Here is a 22,494-nt window from a genome sequence, read left to right as displayed (position 1 = left end):
CCCACAAACCTATTTTTGCAGTGTCGTCATGCTATTTCCGCATCGTCGCCGAGTTAAGCGCCCAGCCGCCCGAGCGCGCATCCGCGTCTTCTTACACTCGGCCACGCTGCAAATTGCAGTGGCGAACTACTGCAGAAATGGTTTCGGGTGGACGACATTGCTGTGCAGCGCTCGTAGTCGCAGGCCCACAGGCCCTAGACGCTGAAGTGAAAACGTCCTCTGGAGGGCGGTACTGGCGGTGCCTGGGTGGTCGCGCTCTTTTGCACGCCACGACGTGTCTTGCAGAATTGCCGAAGACTCCGTGCGGTCGACTTTGGCTGCCCTCGTTGTGGCCGCAGGTCTCGGCCACACTGCGATCGGTTTGGGGATCTGCGAAAGGGTATGTGGAGGGGCAGAACTGGTTGCATCGCAGAAGTTTGGCCTCGGCCACGAAGGCGACTTTTGTGGGCAGGTGCCAGCCATACAGTCCGGCAGTCGACTCGGGCTGTGTCGCGGAGTAAGCGGCGGACGGCGGCATGCTCGAGAAGGTTGCCGGAAGAGCATCCGAGGAGGCCAGTGGTGGCGTAGCTTCTCGACCCCCCTTTTCCGCTTCTTTGAGGACCGTCGGTCACATTCGCATCATTGTCAACTCCGGGAGGACGGTCACGACCTTCGTCAGCAAAAACGAATTTCAGTGCAGTGCTTTGGGAAAACGAGAAGTCCTTTTCCGCAGATACAACCTCCATGTTAGTATTAGGATGCATCATGCGCTCATTTTCCCTCTTCTTCATCATCGTCCCGGCACTGCTGGCGGTGTCCGGGCGGCACAACCGGGTGACCTGGCTGTGGAGGTTGATGGTACGAATAGTTGATGTACATCACCGGGCAGTGGAATTAGCGGGTCGGCAGCTTCCTAGGCTTGCCCGGGAGACCCTTCTCGCTGGGTGGAAGGTGATCGAGTGCGAACGACGGCTGTCGAATCTGTGGAAGCGGCTCCGATGAGTCTGTGAGCGTGCTTATGGTTTGACATAGTCTCCCCAGTTCTGTGGCGTGTCAGGCACGACAGGAGCTGGCATCTGCACGTGCACCTGCAGCAAAGGCGCAACTGGGGCCCATTATCTAACTGAGTCGAATGAGGAGTGCCAACGCAGGCCGCTCTACGGTGGTGGTGGCTTTATCTCTGAAGGAGGGCAGGTTGGTGGATGCCCGAGCGGCACCGTCGTGGTGGTGTGTCGCAGAGTTCCCATCCGCGGTAGATTCTGGGTCGGCAGAGATAGGGTCGGAGGAATCGAAAAGTGGGCGAATACATAAGTACCTGGCGCACCATTCAGTGCAGGATTGTTGTTTTACGCCTTCGTAGTTGTGCCATGCCTTGGCAGCATCGCGAAGGCGGTCGATGGCCACCAGCCATTTCCGATGATCCGGCCAGGCATGGCGGGCGGCGAGGTCGTTTACTGCTTTGATCCACAGAACGGCATTATCCTGGAATCCTCGGTACTCCGGTAGTTCCGATGCAACCACTGATGGTAATGTGGACTGCAAGGATCTGGAGGCTCTGGCGGCGAAACGGTCTAGTTCCTGGGCAAGCAAGGATGTCGCCCGCATGACGTCCGTCGGAAGGTTGAGCGAGGAGCCCGAGGAGCCAGGGGCGATGGCGGTGGAGAATACGGGGCCCCCGTACTCAGGCGGCGGTTGAGAACCCACAGTTTGAAGGCGCCAAGCTGTGAACCTGTTCGGGACAAGCGCGTGGCTGCGCAGATGATCCTCGTAGCATCGTCGGGTGAGCCGCCTGGAGAACCATTGGCTTGCGGCCGCGGAATATGTTTTTCCTCGCAGCAATCAGCATGGCGATGTCCTCAATCAGGAAGCGTGGGTCAACACGATGAATGGCATCACCGGTAGAATACCGTCGAGTCGCCGAGGAGGCCTGGACGCCTTCCCCGGACGGTGCTTGTAGCGCCGGCAGGTAAGTGGGTGGTCGAGGAGGCTTGGACGCCGTCCCCGCCGAACTGTGCTTCCTGCGGCGGCAGGCTTTGCGGTTTGCATGCCCAAGGAAGCGTGGACGGCGTTCCTTGACTGGCGGCTCCGCAAAGCCGAAGACAGACGAGCACAGGTGGTTTCTGCCTTAAGGCTCTGTGTTTGACGACTGCGCCATTGTAAAGGAAAGACACAGAGAAATAGACACAACGCCAGTTGACTAGGCCGGCTGTTCTATTCTGCTCGCTTCGTCGTTCTCTTTCTTCGCCCAGCCGATCTCGCGCCCGTGCCCGAGCGCGCCGGCTGCCTTCTTTACAATATATATATATATATATATATAATATATATATATATATATATATATATATATATTTGTAGTGCTGATGCTTAATGCCACTCTCCTGCGTCAATTTCCAGTCACCTTCACCGATACTTTGTGTGACAGCATCTTACACGCAAGAAAATAACCAAAGTGAGAAGAAATGTTCCTCTTATTTCCGGCGAGAACGGGTATAAAACCATTTGTGCTATACATTATTCTCGTTCTAACCGCATACTAAAGTGTAAAATTTTTCTGGTTCTAAGTGGGACTGACATATTATTTGCCAGTAGAGCGAAAGGAGAGAAAATTTGAGGGCTCGTTTGTCTTTACTAGACACAACATTATTTAGAACTAATAAAGAAAGCCAAGGAAAGTATAGGGCTCGTTATTTGCTGTTATTATGAAGTAAATGTGAAGAGAGTGAAGTGGACGAAAAGATCACTTGCCGCCGGCAGGGACCGAACCTGCGAGCCTCGAATAACGCGTCCGATGCTCTACCACTGAGCTACGGCGGCCCTAGCGCAGTGGTAGAGCCTCGGACGCGTTATTCGAGGCTCGCAGGTTCGGTTCCTGCCGGCGGCAAGTGATCTTTTCGTCCACTTTACTTTCTTCCCATTTACGTCATAATAACTACAAATAACATCCTCTGCACTTTCCTAGGCTTTCTTATCTGTCAGTTCTAATTCTTTGCCAGTAGGTATCATGCTCGGTCACTACCCTTTCGTGGATCAATTTTTAGTAAACGTAATAAGAACCGAAAGTAGAGCAAGAGAACAGCTCGACTGATGGAACGCCGTCATCATCTTGGACAGCGATATTGCTGTCACAGTTCACTCGCAAACGCACTCTTACTGCTACGACGCAGCTATCGCGAGCATTCGGACGAAATGCCCGCCTGTGTACCAAATGGCTTCGCTTTGTAAGTACTTCAATATTTCCGTCAATCTATCGTCGTCGCAGTACCCGGCTGTATCTCGGCTCTGTCTGTGAACACGCCAGCAGCGACCAGATGTTTGCGCTTTGGAAAATGTGCTGCGCCGTGCTTTCTGGCCACTTACATTTTTCAAAGTTCATCTGCTAAGTTTTCTTGCTTATTTACTAAGGCGAAAGCCTTATAGATGCCTCATCAAACGCGAAAAGTGACCGTCGGCGTCAATACGAGTGATGCAAAAAAAATCATCAGTGATGACGTCACAGTGACCTCACTGGAACGTCACGTAGGAGATGGCTTTCACCTTCGAGTCGTCTTAGGCGAATGCATAAGCGACATTGTGACTTTTTCAGAGTGTGTCTGCGTGTACGAACGCTATGCCTCTGTGGCTAACGCATGTAGGATACGCAGTGGGTAATATGCAACTTGCCTCTCTTCTAATTCTGTACCGTATTTTCTATGGCACTTCCTTCCAATTTTACCTATACATAGCTTGCACGTGACGTCATGGACGCACAACATGGCTTCAACATGGCGGCTTTGATGACGTCAAGGCAGTATAAGCACGCGGCGATTTACCTGCTTAAGTGTGATACGGACGTCGCTGAAACGTTATTGGGCCTCTGAGCTTGTATATAACGAAGGAACCAGCATGCGAGGTACTGATAACACAAACATGACGTCACGGAGTTCACGTCCCGCCATGTCGATGTTCCAACCCGGCGTTTTCAGTGACGTCAGTGCAAGCCACTATAGTGTTACTCCAAAAGACGAGTGGTTATGTGTCCTAAGGATTTTATGGTCCTCCAAGTTCAAGTTTTCCCTCTTGAAAATCACTAGGAAATCAGTAACCCCGTTTTCTCCTATTCACAGGGCTTTCTTTCTTCCTGTCTCTTAACGTTACAATCCAACATTTCTTTATCATTTGTTATTACGTCGACCATATATTTATCGGCATCGCATCAACGCTTGAGCAGCGTTAAATGGCTGATAACTTAAAGAACCGTGTGAGCTAGTGGCCGTGAAAGAGCTCAAAATGCGAGCCGCTTTTACGCACATCGCTGTTGACGCAGACGCTTCATCTCCGGTACTTATTTTTAGGTGGTGCCTGAAAGCCTTATAGAGGCAATATCGCTCCCAGAATATCGATTATGTACAACTGCAAAAAAATACAGGCCAATAACGAGAGTGCGAATTCATGTCATCGCGTTCAGTTCTTTAGAAGCAGGAAACTTGTATGTTGAGCACTTTCTGTTAGACACACAGTCTCCTGCTACTCACTTACTGTCTTTCAAAAATGCATTTGAGAGCAGATAGCAGCCCGTGAATTTCTTCTTTCGTTTTTGCAGTGCACAGTTTTTTCGCTTCTACTCCAAGAGTCGCTGCCGTTTCCTGCTTCACGGGTGACACTTTAGAAATGACCTCGTCGACTTTTTTGCGCACTTGGTCGGTGCATCGGCGCATCCATGAGAGGAGCATGCGCGCTCTTAAGTGCAAGTCGCTTATAAGCGTTCGCTATATCGAACTTCCTAGCGGATATGTTTTTGTCCTTCAACCATCGGAACGAACTCTTGTTTGCTTGTTCGTTCTCGCTGCATGCAGCTAGCACTGTTTACATTCAAGTTGGGATAGAAATAGGTCGATTTACTCTTCTTCCCTTAGGAAGCACACAAAGCGCTGAGTGTTACTCGCACTTCTCGTGGGTTTTAGCGTCAATGACGTCGGGCGTGCTAAGCATTTCCCAGCTCTCGACAAACGGCCGCCTTAAGCAGCTAGATATCCCGTCATGGACGTACGGAAATAACCTTATTCAAGAAAGCACCTGCGAGGTTGTCGGCCCAAGCTCAAGCTATTCGAATATTAACCGCGATGAGACATAGCCTTTCTACCGCTGCCTGGGCCAGCTAGATTGCTCATAGTTGGTCGTGTAGATTCCAGCTAGTCAGAACGTTTAGCCATCGCTCCTCGGGAAAGTCTCGTTTTATGTTTTCCTCTCTGTATATTTCCCTCATCTCTGTACATTTCCATAAGATGAGTGCCATGTTTGCGTGTTCGTGCTTTCCATGAAAGCCTTTAAGCCTGATGAAGTTGTTACTCGTCCTCAGGCTAAAATAGTAGCCTGACGACGAGTGTGTACATGTGTTTTGAAGGTAAAGGTGACGCTGCACGTGCACAGTATTCATATTTATTTTAAAACACGTGGGAACACAATCCAAACTGAAGAGTGCATGAAATAGGAGAATTATAACAAAGCAGTGAATATCACCCCTTCTTTGTGCGAGGCGTATTATTTTAGACGACGCGACGATCGAGTGCATAGCGAACCCAAACTTTCCTTATCATTCTGCCAGGCACGATGCCGGGTCTATTCGCCGTCATCCACGGTGTCCGTCAATAAATTTCTGTTTATTGCGCCGCTGTGGGACATCTTCCCAGCAGCAGCTGCGTCCAATGACCGGAACCAACTTGGGGCTGCGCGCAGCATGTGCAAAGCGGCGTTTGCAAATCGATTTCATTTATGACTTCTTTTACCCTGCGCCGTTAAGAGCGCCGGTGATAGTGTGCCGTTGCTTTTCCGCAGCGAGGCCATGGAGCTGGCGCACGGGCGTAGGCCACATCACACACGCAATGGAGGGTTGCGGTGCAGTCTGCGTGGACTGATACACGTATAGCCTATAAATCAGGCTGCTGCTGCATCTGCTGCCTCGTTCGCTGTAATGCCTCTCAGAGTCCCCCCGCCCCCTTTTCTTTTTGTCATCTTGATTGGAAAGCTGTGGTTTGTTTTTGTTCTTGTTCTCTTGCTTCAGTGTTCTAGGCGCCTCCTCGCCTATTAAATGTTCTATTCTATTCCATTATACATGGATTGTTGTGATTAGATTAAGGTCCCCGGCTATACTTCACTTACGTTGTGTTCTTTCTCTTTCTGTTCTTTTCTGTTTTAACTGCCTCGCTGGGGAAAATGTAGATCGAGGTTTTTATCACCTCGGCTACTCCATTTGTATAAGTACTTCCGCGAAAAAAAAAAAGAACAGTGGAACAGTACTAGACAGTATATTGAAGTAAAGGCGCGTTGGAAGTTCTAGTTTTCCACTTCTCTGTCCTAAAGACGCTGTGGTCGGCTTGGCACAGCCCACACGTACGATTACAGCCTGCGTAATTCCTCTCATGCTTGTTCTGATCACGCCTATCGGCGCCGTGTAGCACAGGCACACAATTTACTTTCACGCAAATGCTCCGTGAGTCTTCATTTTGCGCAACCTGACTGCTGTACAGTCATAGGTCGCAGGGAAATCTTCGGCCGAGCCTTTCTTTACAGCGACAACCGTGACGTAAGTGGGCGTGGGTCAGGAATACCGTCGTAGGCACGTGTGTGCGTGCACTAGTTCATTAGCGGACATCATTACGAGCGGCTTAAAGTCATTGGCCGATAATTCGTCCCCGCCTCACCTTTTGGCCTTGGTGCCATATGGGTGGCCGCTTGTGCAACGTCCTTGGTGGTCCATCACGTCCAAGAGCGCTATTCGGGCATGAAGCGCTAATGACGATGTCACAACATGAGCTAATTCTAATATGATCCAGTTACTATATACAATATACGCTTTTACACTCTATATATTTATTTTCCTGTACGGTGAATGATCTGCTGTAATAAAGGGCCTTCAAGCACTGTTTGCAACAGTTTTTCTCTCAAAGGACCCCCAACAAATTGGAACTAATTGTTGATTCTGATTCTGAAAAAAGCGCGTTGCATATCAACAAAAGAAATGCAGCTGATTAGCAATAAATCCAAGCGTCACGTGCTCACCTTGAACCCGGAAACTTCTTGTTCTTTATGAACGCTGTTTGCTCATTATTTTTATTTGCCATTCTTTTGCGGTAGAGCTCGCCTGGTCTTGCTTCTCCGGTCGGCGGTTCAACTGCACGCATTATTGTCGACGCTGCTTCGTTACAGGGCTTACAGCGGGCATTGCAAAAGAACACAGGGGCGTTGCCATGAGGCTCAAGGCGGGCAAGGGCGTATCACGTGCCGATATGCTGTGACGCATGATGACGTCATCGTACGCTGTGGCTCCATTGCTGCATTTGGTAGCCGTTGTAAGCAGGCTGACTGGAATATGACCACCAACGACTACAGCGCCAAATGCGAGTGTGCAACAGTTCTCGCAGGTTTTGCACAGCGGATCCTTAAAGGACCCCTGACTGCGAAAGTTTGGTTTGCGACTCTTTTACTGTAATTTGTAGCTTTGTGTCTGGTAATCCCGAAATGGAATCGTAAATGATCTAACGCAGCGTGTAATTAATGCTAGCATCGTTAATTGAGGACGATTTTGCGTCATTTCGAAACGCCCGCCTAAACACCATAAGAAATTAGCGCCCCACAGCGGGGGAGCGCCCAATATCACGTGAACTCAAGCTTTGGTGTTGTTCAAAGCACGTTTTTTTTTTTTTTTTTCAAATTGGGGGCCTCGCGCGTGGTAAAGAGTGAAACGACCGGTGCTTGTGCTTCAGTATGTTAAGCATGTGAACCCCCCCCCCCCCCCGCCTCCATTTTTCCTCCGCCTCAGAAAGTAGAAAAAGAAGCATTCCTAGCCGAAGCAGCAAGAACTACGTTGAGAGCAGCCTGACAACAGAGCGAGAAGGGGGACGAACAATAGTCCTAGCCGGCTGCCTGTCGTGGTATTGCGCGCGCCCCGCAAATCTTCTCTGACGTCGACAATACTCGCTTTACCCGTGGTACGTCACACGGGGCCTCGGTCTACGTCATACTAGTGGAGATGTCGCTAGGTGCTACCAACTGAGATGAGCATTCACGCTTACTTTAAAACAAAATTAAAATATTTTAAAGGCAACGTTCGCCACTAATAATCGGTCAGAAGTGCCCCCGTATACAGGAAAGTCAAGCAACACAAACATCTCGAGGTTTCAGTTTTGGTGTCAGGGGTCCTTTAAGGCTCCCTTTTCGAATACTCACACATCCCTTCCCTTGCAAATGAAAAACAGAGCTCAATACCACACATAAGTATCGCCCACAGCATAGCCCTAGAAACGAAAGAAACACAGGTCACACTCGAGTGTGTACAATGCGGGCATTCCACTCAGCCGGCACTGGCTCAATTACATCCGAGGAGTGCGTTCGGGATCATTTCGAGTAGCCCGTCCAGGTCGCGAAGCAGCACTCGAATGCACTATCGACACAGACACGACGATGATCTCTTCGGCCAGGCTACAACGTGACTGCGAAGTCGTGGCTTTAGCACGCATTCTTGCATGATGGGACCCGACTCTCCTGCTGCTGGTAGTTGCTATTTGCAGGATCCGCGTTGTTGCTCCAAGCCGTTGTTATGCAGTCACTTCGTAGCACTCCAGCCTTTCCCTGGCACTGTTTCGTGCGCATCGGCTGCGCCTCTGTATACAGGCGTGTGTGCGTGCGGATGCGGCTCTTTAACGGCTCATTTCCGCAGACGCAAGCCAGCAACGATGGCGCATGCGCCAGCAGCTATAAGCAGCTCGCTGCTTGTATACCGTCTTCTTGCGTTTGAGCTCCGTACAGCCTGGTGGGATCCCGGGCTGATGTCGCTACCCTCGTGGCTCGAGGGTTCGGATGTTGCAACCGCCATTACCGCGTGGATTTCGTTTCTGCAGTTATCTTGTTTTTGCGTCATACGACGCGAGCACCTCGTCCCTGCAAGCTCATTGCGTCTGTTCGCGACACTCCATGCCGGCTCTCGAGGCGGGGCTCGCAAAATGAGCCACGGAATTAGCCATCCCTCTCGCTGTGCTCGAGCTAATGGGCGTAGCTGTCCGGCCATACGCGGCATCACGATTATCGCGCAGAACCACGCTGGAAGCGCACGCGTGCGGGAGCACAGAGTAGGCTCGCGCAATGTCCCTGTTAGGTCTCTTTCCGTGTCCACTATTCGCTTTCGGCCTGCCTCGATACGTAACATTATTTTCTCTTTTTCCCCCTTTCATTCTCGCCTTGTTCTCATTAGTGCGTGCATGCTAAAGAAAGAATAGCCACCCCAGCGACATGCTTTTGCTTCCGTTTCAGCATCGTCCATTATTATCGCATTTTGACTACTACTTGACGCGATTTAAGATACGATCTTTCTGTCCGTTTCCTCCAATACATAGTACTGCTTCTATCTCGCATAGATGCCACTACCTTTCCATAATACAATTTTAAATTTCTCTCTCTCTCTCTCGCTCTCTCTCGTTTATATAATGTGTGACTTTATCTTCGGGATCCGGTGTTTCGCCCTCGAGGCTTTTACAGTCAGCTGTGAAAAAATCTTCGTGTACTGTATGTCGCGCAGCCGCTGCTTTGCGCGCATGCGTGCTCGTTAGAAGTTCGTCGACGTTCGACGAATTAAACGCAACGTCTTTCACGGCCCTCGGTAAAACGTTAGCATGTGGATGATTTCGGCGAAATAAAGAAACGACGCAAGTGTGTGGCGCGCGCGTTTTTTTTACTAACTGTAACGGTGGTCGGCTCGTATACGCAGCGCTATAGAATTTTCGCGCACTTATTTGAAGGTAACGCCTTCTTCTTAGCTGGAACGCACTACACTCATATTTTGGTCAAGGATAATAGCACCATGACACCCACTTCCACGTGCTTCATATTTCTGCTGCAAAAAACAAAAGCGAACGTTTCAAAGACACAAATGTTTTCGAATAATAAAAAATATATCACAGGTACGATAAACTTTCAGCGTTATGGCGAGTTATTAAGCGTCGTAGTAGTGGCGCAGACGCGTTGGCCACTTTTCACAAGCACGCTAAGTTTAAAAGAAAGATAGCAAAAGTAATAAAACTTTCTCATTACAACTGAAGGACGGCGGACTATGCGAACCGAAATTAAAACGGCCCCCAGACCATTTTAATTGAGGCCTGGCGGCGTCTCCAACTCAGATGTGATGCGCCATTAAGCACTTAAGCACATACTGCCCGTGAAAAACCTACCTTAATGCGCTCTATACCACTTAGCTGAACAAGTAGGCACATACGCGTTATGGCGTGCATTCTAGTTAAGATTACGTGATAAGGCTTCTCTGACCGGCCGACCAAGGTGGCGCCACTGAAAATCACTTAATAATGTTGTCGGTATCGACAGGTAGAACGTGGTACACTCTGGCATTTCTCTACAGTTAGTTAGGTTAATCGCTCTTGGTTGCTGTCAGTCCTGTCAATTGTCGACGGGGAGCTCCCGCCGAGTAACGCGTAATGAGCTTTTAAACGCATTTTACAGCATGTTCATTAGCGCCTCATTATTATTCATGCAAATCTCAGAAGTGCGCCGCTTCTTCAGCATAAACGGCTCGTCTTAAGGAAAGCTTCTTTACCCTCTATATATTTTAATTTCTTCAGGGCAACGTCTTTCTTTTTCTTGAATGCTTGAAAACTGGGTGCTAATGGCATCTCGTGTTCTGCATGTGCAACATCTAAAGTAGATGTACGGGCGAGTATGCATTATCCTGCTAACTTCTTTTTTTTTTTTTTTGACAATCTGCTGGTTAATCTGCGTAATTTTGCCTTGCTTTCTTACGCAAAAAGAACGGTGATTCCTAAATCTGCCTATTCTCAGTTGTAATGTTGCTAGAAACTTGATTAAGATAATGTTGCAATTGAAAATTCAAGTAAACTGAGATACGTGGCCGACAGTCGGGCTTAGCGTTCAACATACACTACTACGATAAATTTGTCTTGTAGGTACTGCAACGGACTCTTTGAGGATGATATGTTTCGATAGCGAAGATACAAAAGCATTTTATCTCATTACTCGTATAAGTGAAGTCTCGTTAGTGAGAAGGGTCATTTGTGGACGCATTTATTCGCCTATCCGTATGACGACCGCATGCGAACTCGAAGACGACTTATTTCAGACCTTTCGCGGGTGGATGACTTTCACGCCCTGTATACAGCGTCCCACCGCAAGTTGATGCACAGAGCAATGAAGGCAGTTTCTCGTGTTCTCGTACCTATCAGCATTTATTTCATGATAGCTGTGTTTAAAGTGCGTGCAAGTGCCCAGTGACTGTTGTGTGATCACTTTGACGAACTCTTCCGTAAAGCGTGGACGCTTAGGGTCTGTGAACATTTGCGACGTGTGAACATTGTTGCGTGGACAATTATATCGTAGTACCGGAGCTACGAATGTGAATGTCCATTCATGTTTAAATTTTGTATTATATTAGGGTTAGTGAGAACTTCACTTAGGGTTATTCACAGTTAAAACTGAGCCGCATTCTTTCTTGTCGGTCTCGCCTTCGCGTGTGAGCTGTAGGCGCGCGGCAGGCAAGGCCGCGCCGATCGACGAACTGACGGCGCCGCAGCGTGGCAAGACAAATGGCGTGCCGCCATCCGCGTGCCACGGAGGGTTCCGCACCCAGCGCGCGCTCGCGCGCCAATCGACGCACGCTTTCGGCACAAAGCCGAGCGATTAATTTTTGAGCATCGGCAGAAAGGCTGGAAAGAAAGAGTGAGAGTGAGACAACGGAAGAAGGTGTGACGAGGGGCGGGGGAGGGGGCGCATCGAGAGAAATGAAGAACCGCGACGACTGTGGGCACGGAGGCGTGGAGCGTACGACTTTTCAGGCGAAGTGCTCCTGAATGAAAGAATGAAAGATACTCAAGAGGCTTGAGATCGAGCGCTTTAGGCGAGTGCGCTGCTAAGCTTGCGCGAGCATCGGAGAGAGTTCAGCGCGCGTTCACACTGCTCAGAAGTGGAAAGGATGGCCTCCCCCGTTCTAAGGTGCAGTTTAGCGAATATGAAGCGACGGGAGGCAACTACAATGAATGTAGAAGCCGGTGACGTTGATTGATTGTCTCCGATCTCGGCCCAACATTGAATTCTGCGCATATATGAAGCGCGGCCCTCGGTGAAAAAACGCGCCTGTTTCTTTGGGAAATGGGGGAGTGATAGCTGGCGCTTATTGAAGACGTCTGTGTGTGTGTCGATTAAGAAGTACGTCTGTAAATTATCTCTCTCTCTCTCTCTCTCATTCGCTCGCTCGCTCACTCGCTTGTTCGTTACAGCCTATCTGATTGGATGCTTATGGAAGGTTACAGTAGTACAGGAATGTACTTTACTGTGCCAACCAAGCGTGCGAGTGGTCTCCTTACTCCAAGAAACCGTCATGGTGGTCTAGGGGTTATGGCGCTCGACTGCTGACCCGAAGGTCGCGGGATCGAATCCCGGCCGCGGCGGCTGCATTTTCGATGGAGGCGAAAATGTTTGAGGCCCGTGTACTTAGATTTAGGTGCACGTTAAAGAACCCCAGGTGGTCGGAATTTCCGGAGCCCTCCACTACGGCGTCTCTCATGATCATATCGTGGTTCTGGGACGTTAATCGTGGCTCTGGTTCTGGGATCGTATCGTGGCTCTGTGCCGAAAGCCTGGTCCATTTACACCACCCGAATCTGCTCCTCAGGGTCGTGCCTCCTCAGCAGTCTCTCAATAATTTTCTGATTGCTGGTGTACTTTAGGTGAAGGTGCCAATGAAGGGAGCTTTCTAGTGCAGCCTACGCACTGATATTCGGTGCAAAATTTCTTGGTTTATCGAAGTCAGGTACCGCGTTCGTTGCTCTCAGTGCGATAGCGTACAACGATATTCTTCAAATCTTGTTAGCTCGATTCGTAATCTTTGCGCCCAGTATCATCTAAAGGTCACCGTTCCCAGTTTGCGTGGCTATGGCACTGTTTGATAAAGTTTGCTGAGCGATAACTTCGCTTTTATATGAAAAACTTGGGAGATTTTCGCGTGATTGGATAAAACATTCCTATAACTGCGCCACCGTTTACATATTTGACTCATCGTACTAGCTGGCCACAATACGTATACTGCGCCCCATTGCGGTCATCTGCCGTTACAGAAGGCGCCTAAGATGGAAACCGCCGCCTGCTCGGATTCACCGTGTACACTCATCAGAGCTTATGTGTGGATGTGTGGCGACCGTTCTCAGCATTTATCTCACTTGTAAATACCAAGCATGACTATAGATGTTTATTCCTTTCCTTTCCCTCCCGAGCATCAGTACAGGTATGAGGAGGCCCTTACTGTCCTAGGCCCTTTCTGTATTGCCTATGCAGAGTAGTATGCCGACACCCACGTACGCCCCGGCGGAATCCTCTCGTCATTTCAATAAAGCGCGCGCGCTGTCTCTCTCATTCCCTGTCCCTCTCTTTCAATTTTATGCAGTCGTATTTCATAGGGGCCAAGCAATGGTGAAATACGTAATGTGAACTATAAAGTAATCCTAAGAAATCTCGGTGCTGCCTACTTCAATGCACATGCGATTGCATTTCCGCAACGGCGAGACCCTCGACAGTGAAACGAGGTAACCTATAGGTCTCAGCTATAGGTCGAAGTATACCTGTGCGTGCTTACCCCTTATCAAGATTGCGGAACGGAACAAACGATGACTGCCACGTGTGACAAACTCCATTGACAATGCACCGCATCCACTACACGTGCCGTCAGGGTGTGGCGAAGCTTAGGAAATGCGCGGCAGATCGTCTGGGCTCATACGCATTTTCGAAGGAGAAACTTTTGGGCGCATGGAGTGCGCGCGGACTGTGTCCAGCGCACTGTAATATTCACATTGACCTTTCTAAGTGAGAGAGGCTTAAATCTTCCTCTCTTGAGCATGTGCTGTGCTAAAAGAACCTGCGCGTGGCGCGTAAAGCACATCCGCGCGTAGGGCGACGTGTATATAGTAACTGGTTCTACGATAACATAGTTGCTTGTATTTACCGCTCTCTAAATCTGTATCTTTCGTGTACCTTGTGAGCGGTGGAGCACGTTGTTCAGGCCGATTCCTTCTTTATCTTCAATGAATATTGCATTCTTAATGAGAAGCGCTAAGAATGAACCGTGGAGTCTTTCTATTCCCTTGCATGTAGAGCATATATCCATGGTGTGATGCCGAAGAACGGCACCGGGCTTCGGGCGCGCGGGCAGCTCGGAGGAAGTATAGAAAGCCGAGGGCAGAATAAGAACAGCCACCAGCCCAAGGATCAGGCGTTGCCTCTGTCTCGCTCATGACATTGGCTACAAAGGAAAAGTCAATTTTCTAAGAGAGCGCATTCATTTGGAATTACCGTTGTGCCACCGTTAAACTGCTAAGTCACACCGGCATGTCTGTATTGAAAAGCCTACGACCTCATTACTGTTTTTAAATACGAAGCATTTATTAGCGAACCCAAGGCCCTTTGAGCGTTGTTTCTGTCTACGTATCTATCTATCTACATAGCCGCCTACGTCTGGGTGCTCTCGTGATCGCTTCCTTAACTTCGTGTAGACCAAAATTGGCATGGGAGGATAAGATGGATTGAAGAATATGGTTGTCTCGTCATGACATGAATAATGTGAAAATCCTGTCGCGTACGTCGTCAAACCCTTTCGTCCAGACACGTGTATAGCACATACCACATACCCGTATTCTACTGGCCGTGGTGTACGGGTATGCGCCACAGGTGATTGACAGTTTATATCTACCCTGAACGCGAGAACAGGCACGGGTAATTTAAATGCGAGGGTCTGAAGAAAAACTGACACCGGCAGCGTTGACCCGACGAATGCAAAGAATAACAATTAGGATCCCAGCAGGAACCCAACCCAATCATTTTGCGTGGCATTCAGGTATTCTACCACAGAGCCTCGCCAGGTCTAGAAGCTGGTTTGGAAAAATACCCTATGCAGGCGTAATGTCGGTGCGACTTCTATTGTGGTTGTAGTGCTGGATATCTAATTTTATAACAACGCTATGAACAATACATATGTACCCCTATGATACAGGCGTCATTTCGGGTTAACGTCAATTGTTGTTCCAGTGTTGGCTCCGCTGTTATGGCAGTCTAATAAACATTACATGTGCGTTCCTACGATTCAGCAAGCTATATTCAAGCATTGATTGACCCCGCAGGAATACGCCAATGAAAGTTACGTATGATATTCACATCATCACACCGTAGCGTGCACTTCGTTTTGATAACACAAACGTCTGTGCTCTAACGTGCGTGCTGATACTACGTCAGACCATAAGCTACCATTTAAACGTCAGTGTAGTCGGCGTGCGTGGTAAGCACACGATGTGCACACAACTCCTCCATTTACAAAAACACGTCGATCCACCTCGTAACGTTTGGCTCAAAGCCAAAAAATGCAACATAGGACCCTGCTTCGCATGAAAACGATTCCTACAAGGCATGGGACCTGCTGAATTTTTATATATAAATCGATGTGCTGCATACATATGGTCAGAAAATTAACGGGAAAAAAAAGCGAAGTGACGAATCTTTCTGAACTCTAAGCCCGTGCTAAACTTTTTGGAAGAATTGGTCTTTCATTTGTGGCTGCAGAACCCTGGCTGCAATTAAATTACTTCAATGGCGACTTATTCGAAGCGGGCGTGAATTGAAAGCTGCGCATTGGCTATTCTCGCTTTATACGGCGCGGCTGTCGTTAAGGCGCAACCGTTCTGGGCTTCTTTATTCTCGTTCAGTTTTACTTGCTTATGTTCTTTTTTCCTTGCTTCTTCCGGCTTGACAGCTTGCTTGCAGCCCGAGAACTCGGCGGGCTTTCGGGCGTTTGCAGCTTCCTGAAAGGAATCTTAAATTGCCTTTTCGCCGAGGAGGCTGAATTATATGCAGATGTTGCTCTTTGTATGCAAACGAGATCTAAAGTTAAGGAGGCTAGAAATGAAAAGAAAGAAAAAAAAAGTTGTGTAAGGCTAGAATGAAAAGTCCCTACGAGAAGAATTTATCCCTTTGCCGCATCTCCACCATGCGAAACGCGCTTTCAATTTGGCCTCCTTCCCCACACCGCTATGCTCACGTCGCTTAGCTTTATTTATATTTTTTTCCAAAGGCGAAGATCGTTGATTTCCTGGGCTTTCTTGAAGATTCTCGGGTTTTGGTATAGCTTGAATTCAAAACTGTTTGTTTTGGGCGTTTATTTATCGTTTTATTTTCTCTCGCTCTCTCGCATAACAAACGAGAAGTTGCGAGATCCTTGTCGTACAGCATGCCTAGCTCTCTGTGGTTCCGTAGAGAAAGGTAGATGGCAAGCATGCTGGCATTCGGCAAAAATTTTGCATCTGTAATCCGAAAAAAAGAACGATTACGGTGACTTGAGGCGTATAAAAAAAAAAAGGAAGACTGGGTGGTGAACAATATATAAACAAATGTAAATATTTTAAGTGAGGGGACCAGAGGAGGAAAATCTTACGCGCTCATTCGTCTTCATTTTAAAAAAAAACGTTCTTCTGATTTCTGTTTAGGGAAGCAATGCGGTTAGACGAAGGCACCGGGTAAAGAAAGTTTCTGGTGGAATGCACCGCTAAACCCGAGCGGAAGGCTTCTTTTAAACCAGACCGCTGACATCTGAGTCTCTTGCTTTACAAGCTGTCTTTATGAACTAAAATTAGTATGAGCCTGCGGTTCTTCACCAGGATAAGCGTGCGGGTTTCCATGCAAGGAAGTGAAAAATTCAGCTATATGTACTTCGTGACTTTCTCCTTAATACGCCAGCGACGCATTTCTCGGAAAATTGTCTTGCGACGAACTAACTAGCTTCTTCGGGGCTGTGGTTTTCGTTCTGTTGACGTCGACGTAGGAAGAGGTTATGGTGCATCGAGACAGTGCAATGTTTGTTGTCCTTTTTTCTTTAAAAACCGAGAGAAAAACTGCATAAATGAGCTATCATAAACTATCGCGGAGAGAATGAAATGGGAAATATAAGATTGAACGGTGAATAGGACTGTGTCAACGCGCAAGATGGCGATGGTGGCAGAGAGGCATAAAGCATCTAATGGGCGCCGTGATTTGATAAGGCAGGGAAGCTTACTAATGCTGTTAAATCACCGCTTCATTGAGAACCACTCAGAGAGACTAAAGCAACCAAGCAACCATCATTAGACGACGCTGGTGGATAACGACCATCCTGACAAGAAACAGCGCGGGAAAACACAAGAATAAAAGCAAGCACAGGGGTCAAACGCTCACTTCCAGCTCTGAGTTAGCGCTTGGCCCTTGTGTTTCTCCGTCACGAAAACATCCTTTCGCATTGTGGTTCGATATGTTTATTCACATATATGGTTGTTCTGGTGGATTATCACGGTGAAGGAGCGTTATTGTTCATCGCAACGCGTCACCGAGTGGCACAGCTGGCAGAAAGAGAAGCATGGAAAAATAGCAGGAAGGTTAGCCAGACAGAGATGTCAGGTTTGCTACCCTACACTAATAAACGTGGTCGTAAACTAAACGGAAGAACGAAAAGGCGAAGTCAAGAGTAGAGAAAGGTTACGTGCAAACTAGTAAACACGGGGTCGTACTCATGAACGTCTTGTCACGTTCGTTAATTTTGAAATAGCCGTTAAAGCGCGCGTATAGGTTTACATGTTCAGGACAGGTGAGGTCGCGTGCCCACGTAAAATAACATTTTTCTCTGTATGATGTAAATCTTCCGATCGGCCGAGCGCCCTGCGATGAAGCCAGCGTTGAATTTCAAAGCTGGTGTAGTGACAGATGCATAGGCCGGCAAGAAAAAAAATTGGAGCTGATTCAGACTCACTCAAGAAATATATTTTGCTCTCAGGACTCACTCGGACTCAGACTCACCAAAGCTTTCCTCAACCAGCCTTACTCGGACTCAGACTCATTAAACGTTTTCTCAACCTGATTCACTCAGACTCAAACTCACCAACATATTACTCAGCCAGACTCCCTCAGACTCAGACTCCCGGCTTCACCTCAGTCTGAGTGAGCCCGAGTGAGTCGACTCATCAGTCCGTTGGCGTAAAATTAGTTTTTCGATCATGGCGTCAATCCTCTTTAACGCCAATATTTCACATAATCGGTGCTCTACGATACGCCTTTTGATCTTGTACCTTCAAATACGAGTTATCATCATATGTCATATACCATCTTTATCCTGTATCAATCCAGTAAGGACATCTTTATGAAATACGCGACGCACACGAGATATTTTTATCAAGAACTTCCAATGAATGAGTTTGCGGGGGGAGGTCATGGCACCCGTTCCCCTAACTCACGCCTCGGATCAATAAATATTGAGGTGGCCCATGAATGCTAGTGTGAATAGACATGAGTATAAATGTAAGCCGACATAAGGTTGATAGTAATGATGAACCTGAGTAGATAGGAAAATAAGTCGGCAACAAAAGGTGGAGCTCACTCGGACTTCGGCTCACCAATATTTTCCTCTACCGAACTCACTCAGACTCTGACTCACGGCCCGATTTGAGTTTCAGTGAGTTTGTGTGAGTCGACTCATGAGTGAGTTTGCCGACCTATGGAAAGAGGACAAGGAGCTAGATGGTGTCTTCACAGTTGCAGTAGCACTCGCATGGGAGTTTCGGCCGTTTGTGCCGGGAAACTGAATCATTGGACTGAGGCATACGGGTCTATATTAGGGGCTGTCGCGTTATATCTATCAGTCGTTGTTCCTTTGCTTTTCTTTTTTCCTTTTTTTTTCCTTTTTTTGTCAAGAGTACTATTAAAGGGGTTTCTAATTGGTGTAATCCAGTAACATGGTGGACGCGAAATCTAGTACGAAGGACGACCAACCGTGGCTCCCTTTTATAGAAGTCTAGAACTCGACAAAGAAGAATTGAGTGCCTCAGTTGAAATTAAATGTGGAGAATAACGACGTGTGCAGCATGTCTGTGCCTGTGTCTATCTCACCTTCAAGATGCGTGCCCACCTTCCTAAGAAGTGCACTTATTCGGTTACGTGTGCCGCATGCACTTTATTACTCTGCCGTATTCCAACAGTGATATATGGCGTTCTGGAATACGAAAGGGGAGCTGCTTGAATTGCACCTAATTACCTACTGCGCGACTCGCTAACTTCTCTCTATACTCACGGTGATAATGTGATAATAATAGTTCTCGGCAAAGCATATACCTCGCCTTATGATTAATGCAGCAGCTGTCTTTTCCGCCTCCTTCCTGTGTTCTCTTTTTTTTCTCTCTCTTTTACATTTTTTTTCTGTTTCTCGTTTCTTCTTCACTCGAAACCTTATCGCACTCAGCAGCAAACGGATAGATTCATAAAGATCCAGACTGCTCTACCGCTGCACGAAGAATGGCCATTCGTTTCTTATACGCTGGCTGTTCTGTCGCGAGGGAATTGTAATTTTTACGCGCTTCTTATCATCTCATGTGCAAGCCAGCCGAGGCGCCTTGGCGGAGCGTTAGGCGCTCGGCATTCCTATTTCGATTCATCCATTTCGCCTTTTATCCTTTCCTTATCTTTAACGTATGCTGTTTCTATCGTTATTCCAGGGCAAGAACTTGTTCGTGCCTCAGAGGCGTATATATTTAAAGTGCGTTTCGCATCACACACACACACACACACACACACACACACACACACACACACACACACACACACACACACACACACACACACACATATATATATATATATATATATATATATATATATATATATATATATATATATATATATATATATATATATATATATATATATATATAGTTGTGGCTTGCACATCGGTTCTTTCAGTAAGGTGTAAGTGTATCTCCGAAGCTTACTTCAACTTACGTTACGGTTCTCTTTTCTAATGTAGAGTTCCATGACGCGGGGTACTTCTGAGTGGTTTCGACTGGAGGCAACAGCTGCCTTAGCTGGCAGAAGAAAATTTACAATTTTCCTTATAGCATAACTTCACGTACCGCATAGCGTGACTTATAATATACGTCTGAATGAAACGCGCGGACAATTTTTTTGTCGGAAACGATTCGTAGTGTTCACGCAGGGAGATGTATTCAAACATTTCTCGCCGACGGAAGTTATATTCTTTCCTTTAGATGTTGCGGCGATGTCTGTGATTAACTGCCGTCCCAGTCTATTTGTGCGCTTGTGCATCCAGATGTGTTGCTCCGTTCCTCCATTTTCTTGCATCGTCTCTCTAAACGGCGAGCCAGTCCTGCTAAGCCATGAAGAGTTGCGTGCGCAGCTAACAGTAGATGAGGCGCAATATTTTCGGACACTCACAAAATGCGCAGCTGTCGGTGAAACAAAGGCCCTTCTTCTGTAGGCTTGGGGGACTTGAACAAAGTCAGCAATAAATTTACAGGGCAGTGAGTTGCAATGCTCGTGTATAGGTATAGGAGCGGCATAGTTTTTCCAACACCAATCGCTCTACGCAGCCTCTCCAAAGAGAATCTATAGCTTTCGAGTGGCCGTAACTTAAGAGACGGGTGCTGCTACTACATCGGCCTGTTGCCAGCACTATATAATATTCCTCGTAAAGTCGTTCTTGGTCGGTGGTTTTCGGTAGGGGCAGTCTAGCAGTAACACCAGGCGGCTGGCATGGACCGGTACTTTGCGAAGTGTTACTCGTCTTTTAAAGCTCAGCTGGCAAACATATCTGTATCGATTTCTTTGGTGAGTTTAGGACCAGTTTTGGGGAAATAAAAAGCTTGTGGACGGAGACGTAACTAAATTATGGTCGATGACATATTTTCTTGTGCAATACTTGTTTCGAGGAATGCGAAATGGGCGTCGTAAACATAGCCAGCGGCTCTGGTTTCCTTCCATAAAGGCAATGGGCGCCCGTTATTGGCGCGTTCTCCTTATCGGGTCTTATGAGTGAAGAATGGATAAAAACGTAGAAACCTGGCTGTTAAAGTTTTATGCGCCCAGTCAGCGCGGCTGCATTGCCTTGTAACTCGTAATTTCAAGCCAACTGTTCATCCATCTCTTTCTTACTCTTCTTCTTTCTTCTCTACCCTTTCCTTTCTGTTATTCCCCCTTCCCCCACCCCAAGTGTAGGGTCGCCAACCGATCCACAGCTTGGTTAACCTCCCTGCCTTTCCTCTTCTTATCTCTCTCTCGCTCTCGCTTTTTAAGCTGCGAGATTTGAACTACGTCCTTGTACATTGCGCAGGAGTGCGACGCAGGAAAAGAATATATCAAAGAACTTTTCACCTTTTTTCTTACTTTTTTTGTGAACACTCGCTACCAGACGTCACCTCGATTAAATATTTCGTTTTTTATAACTTTATGTGGACGCGTTATTTCGTTCCTTTTGGAAGGAGAAATAAACCCTGCATAGGAAATCGCTGCTCTAATATCTAACCTAGATAATCTGGGGATTAAAAGTATCCAGAACACCGCGATAAAGAAGCATAAAGCAATTTCGGACTGTAATACTTTAGAAGCTAGCAATGGTTCCAGCTCTAGCACTGATTCGCAAATCCAAGCTTAGCAACTGATACCAAAAAGATTGGCAGTGTTGCGATCGGTGAGCCACCCTTCACCGCGGGGCGCCGAGACGGAATAAAGGCAGCCGCCTCACTTTGCGGAGATAAGGAAGAGCGCGAAGACGCCCGGCTGTTTCTCATGTACCAGGAGGTGCATGGTTGCAATTGCTCGAAACAACACCATTGTCGCTGGGGCCGGAGCGAAAATGCGACACATGGCGCCTTTGTGCCCAAGGAAAGGCCGCGACACCAAGTTTCCGACGAAGACGGACATCGGACCACCGCGCTGTGCGTCCCCGTCTACGCTCAAATCAGCGCCAGCGGTCCAGACACATACCACTGGATTTGCCTGGCCTGCGGCCGCCGTTCGACAGCATGGGTGGCCGGCCCGAGGAGCGAAGCTAGGAACTCACCACACCCCGCATTCTGGAACGAACTGTCAAACTGTACAAATGTAAATAAACCTCTTCTACGCTTCTTCAGCTCCTCAGTCCGGTTCCCTCCAACGGCAGCTCTTCTTGAGGACGACGTTTGCAGCCGCCTGCCTGGACGCGAGGAAACCAGGGCAGTCGGGAGAGCCTCAAGTTCGAACAGCAGGGTTCGAAGCTAACCAGAAGACTGTTCAGCTTACATGAGCAGGGCTTCTTTAGGAAGCCAGAGAATCGAATAGCGAAAGAGGTTTTGAAGAAAAGACTCGAGCGCACGTATGAAAGAGGATCGGGGGCCAATGTACGAACATATCTGCACTATAAGAAAAAAATAGTCAATTAAATAATTTTTGGGAGTCCTGATGTGCCGTGTTTATGACCCTCATTAAAAACACGCATGAACTCTCTTTAGAGATCGTTATACTCTCGTCGGAGAGTAGTTGGGCCCTAACGAGAGTTACCGTGTCTCTTTAAAGGGAGTCATATAAGCGGCACGCCAGGACACAGCGAACAGAGTAACGCATACTCTTTTTTTTTCTTTGAGTTTACAGCTCAGAAGCGTGGAAGCAGAATGGAGGGAGAAGGAAGAGGCCAAGAAA

At 47.8% G+C, this 22,494-nt stretch overlaps 1 protein-coding gene across 1 annotated transcript in view; it reads right to left on the bottom strand.

Annotated features, from left to right (window-relative positions):
- Positions 1-517, bottom strand: part of LOC119393949 (neural cell adhesion molecule 2) — a 58,879-nt gene extending 58,362 nt beyond the window's left edge. The window contains exon 1 of the mRNA XM_049415993.1: positions 284-517. Within this exon, the coding sequence (XP_049271950.1) occupies positions 284-517 (234 nt within the window). The remainder of the gene's footprint in view (positions 1-283) is intronic.
- Between the last annotated feature and the right edge of the window lie 21,977 nt (positions 518-22,494).

Source organism: Rhipicephalus sanguineus, chromosome 5 (assembly GCF_013339695.2).
Source record: "Rhipicephalus sanguineus isolate Rsan-2018 chromosome 5, BIME_Rsan_1.4, whole genome shotgun sequence".
In the NCBI taxonomy this organism is placed as follows: domain Eukaryota; kingdom Metazoa; phylum Arthropoda; class Arachnida; order Ixodida; family Ixodidae; genus Rhipicephalus; species Rhipicephalus sanguineus.
The sequence above is the reverse complement of the archived record's forward strand: the minus strand, read 5'-3'. Positions and strand labels throughout refer to the sequence as shown.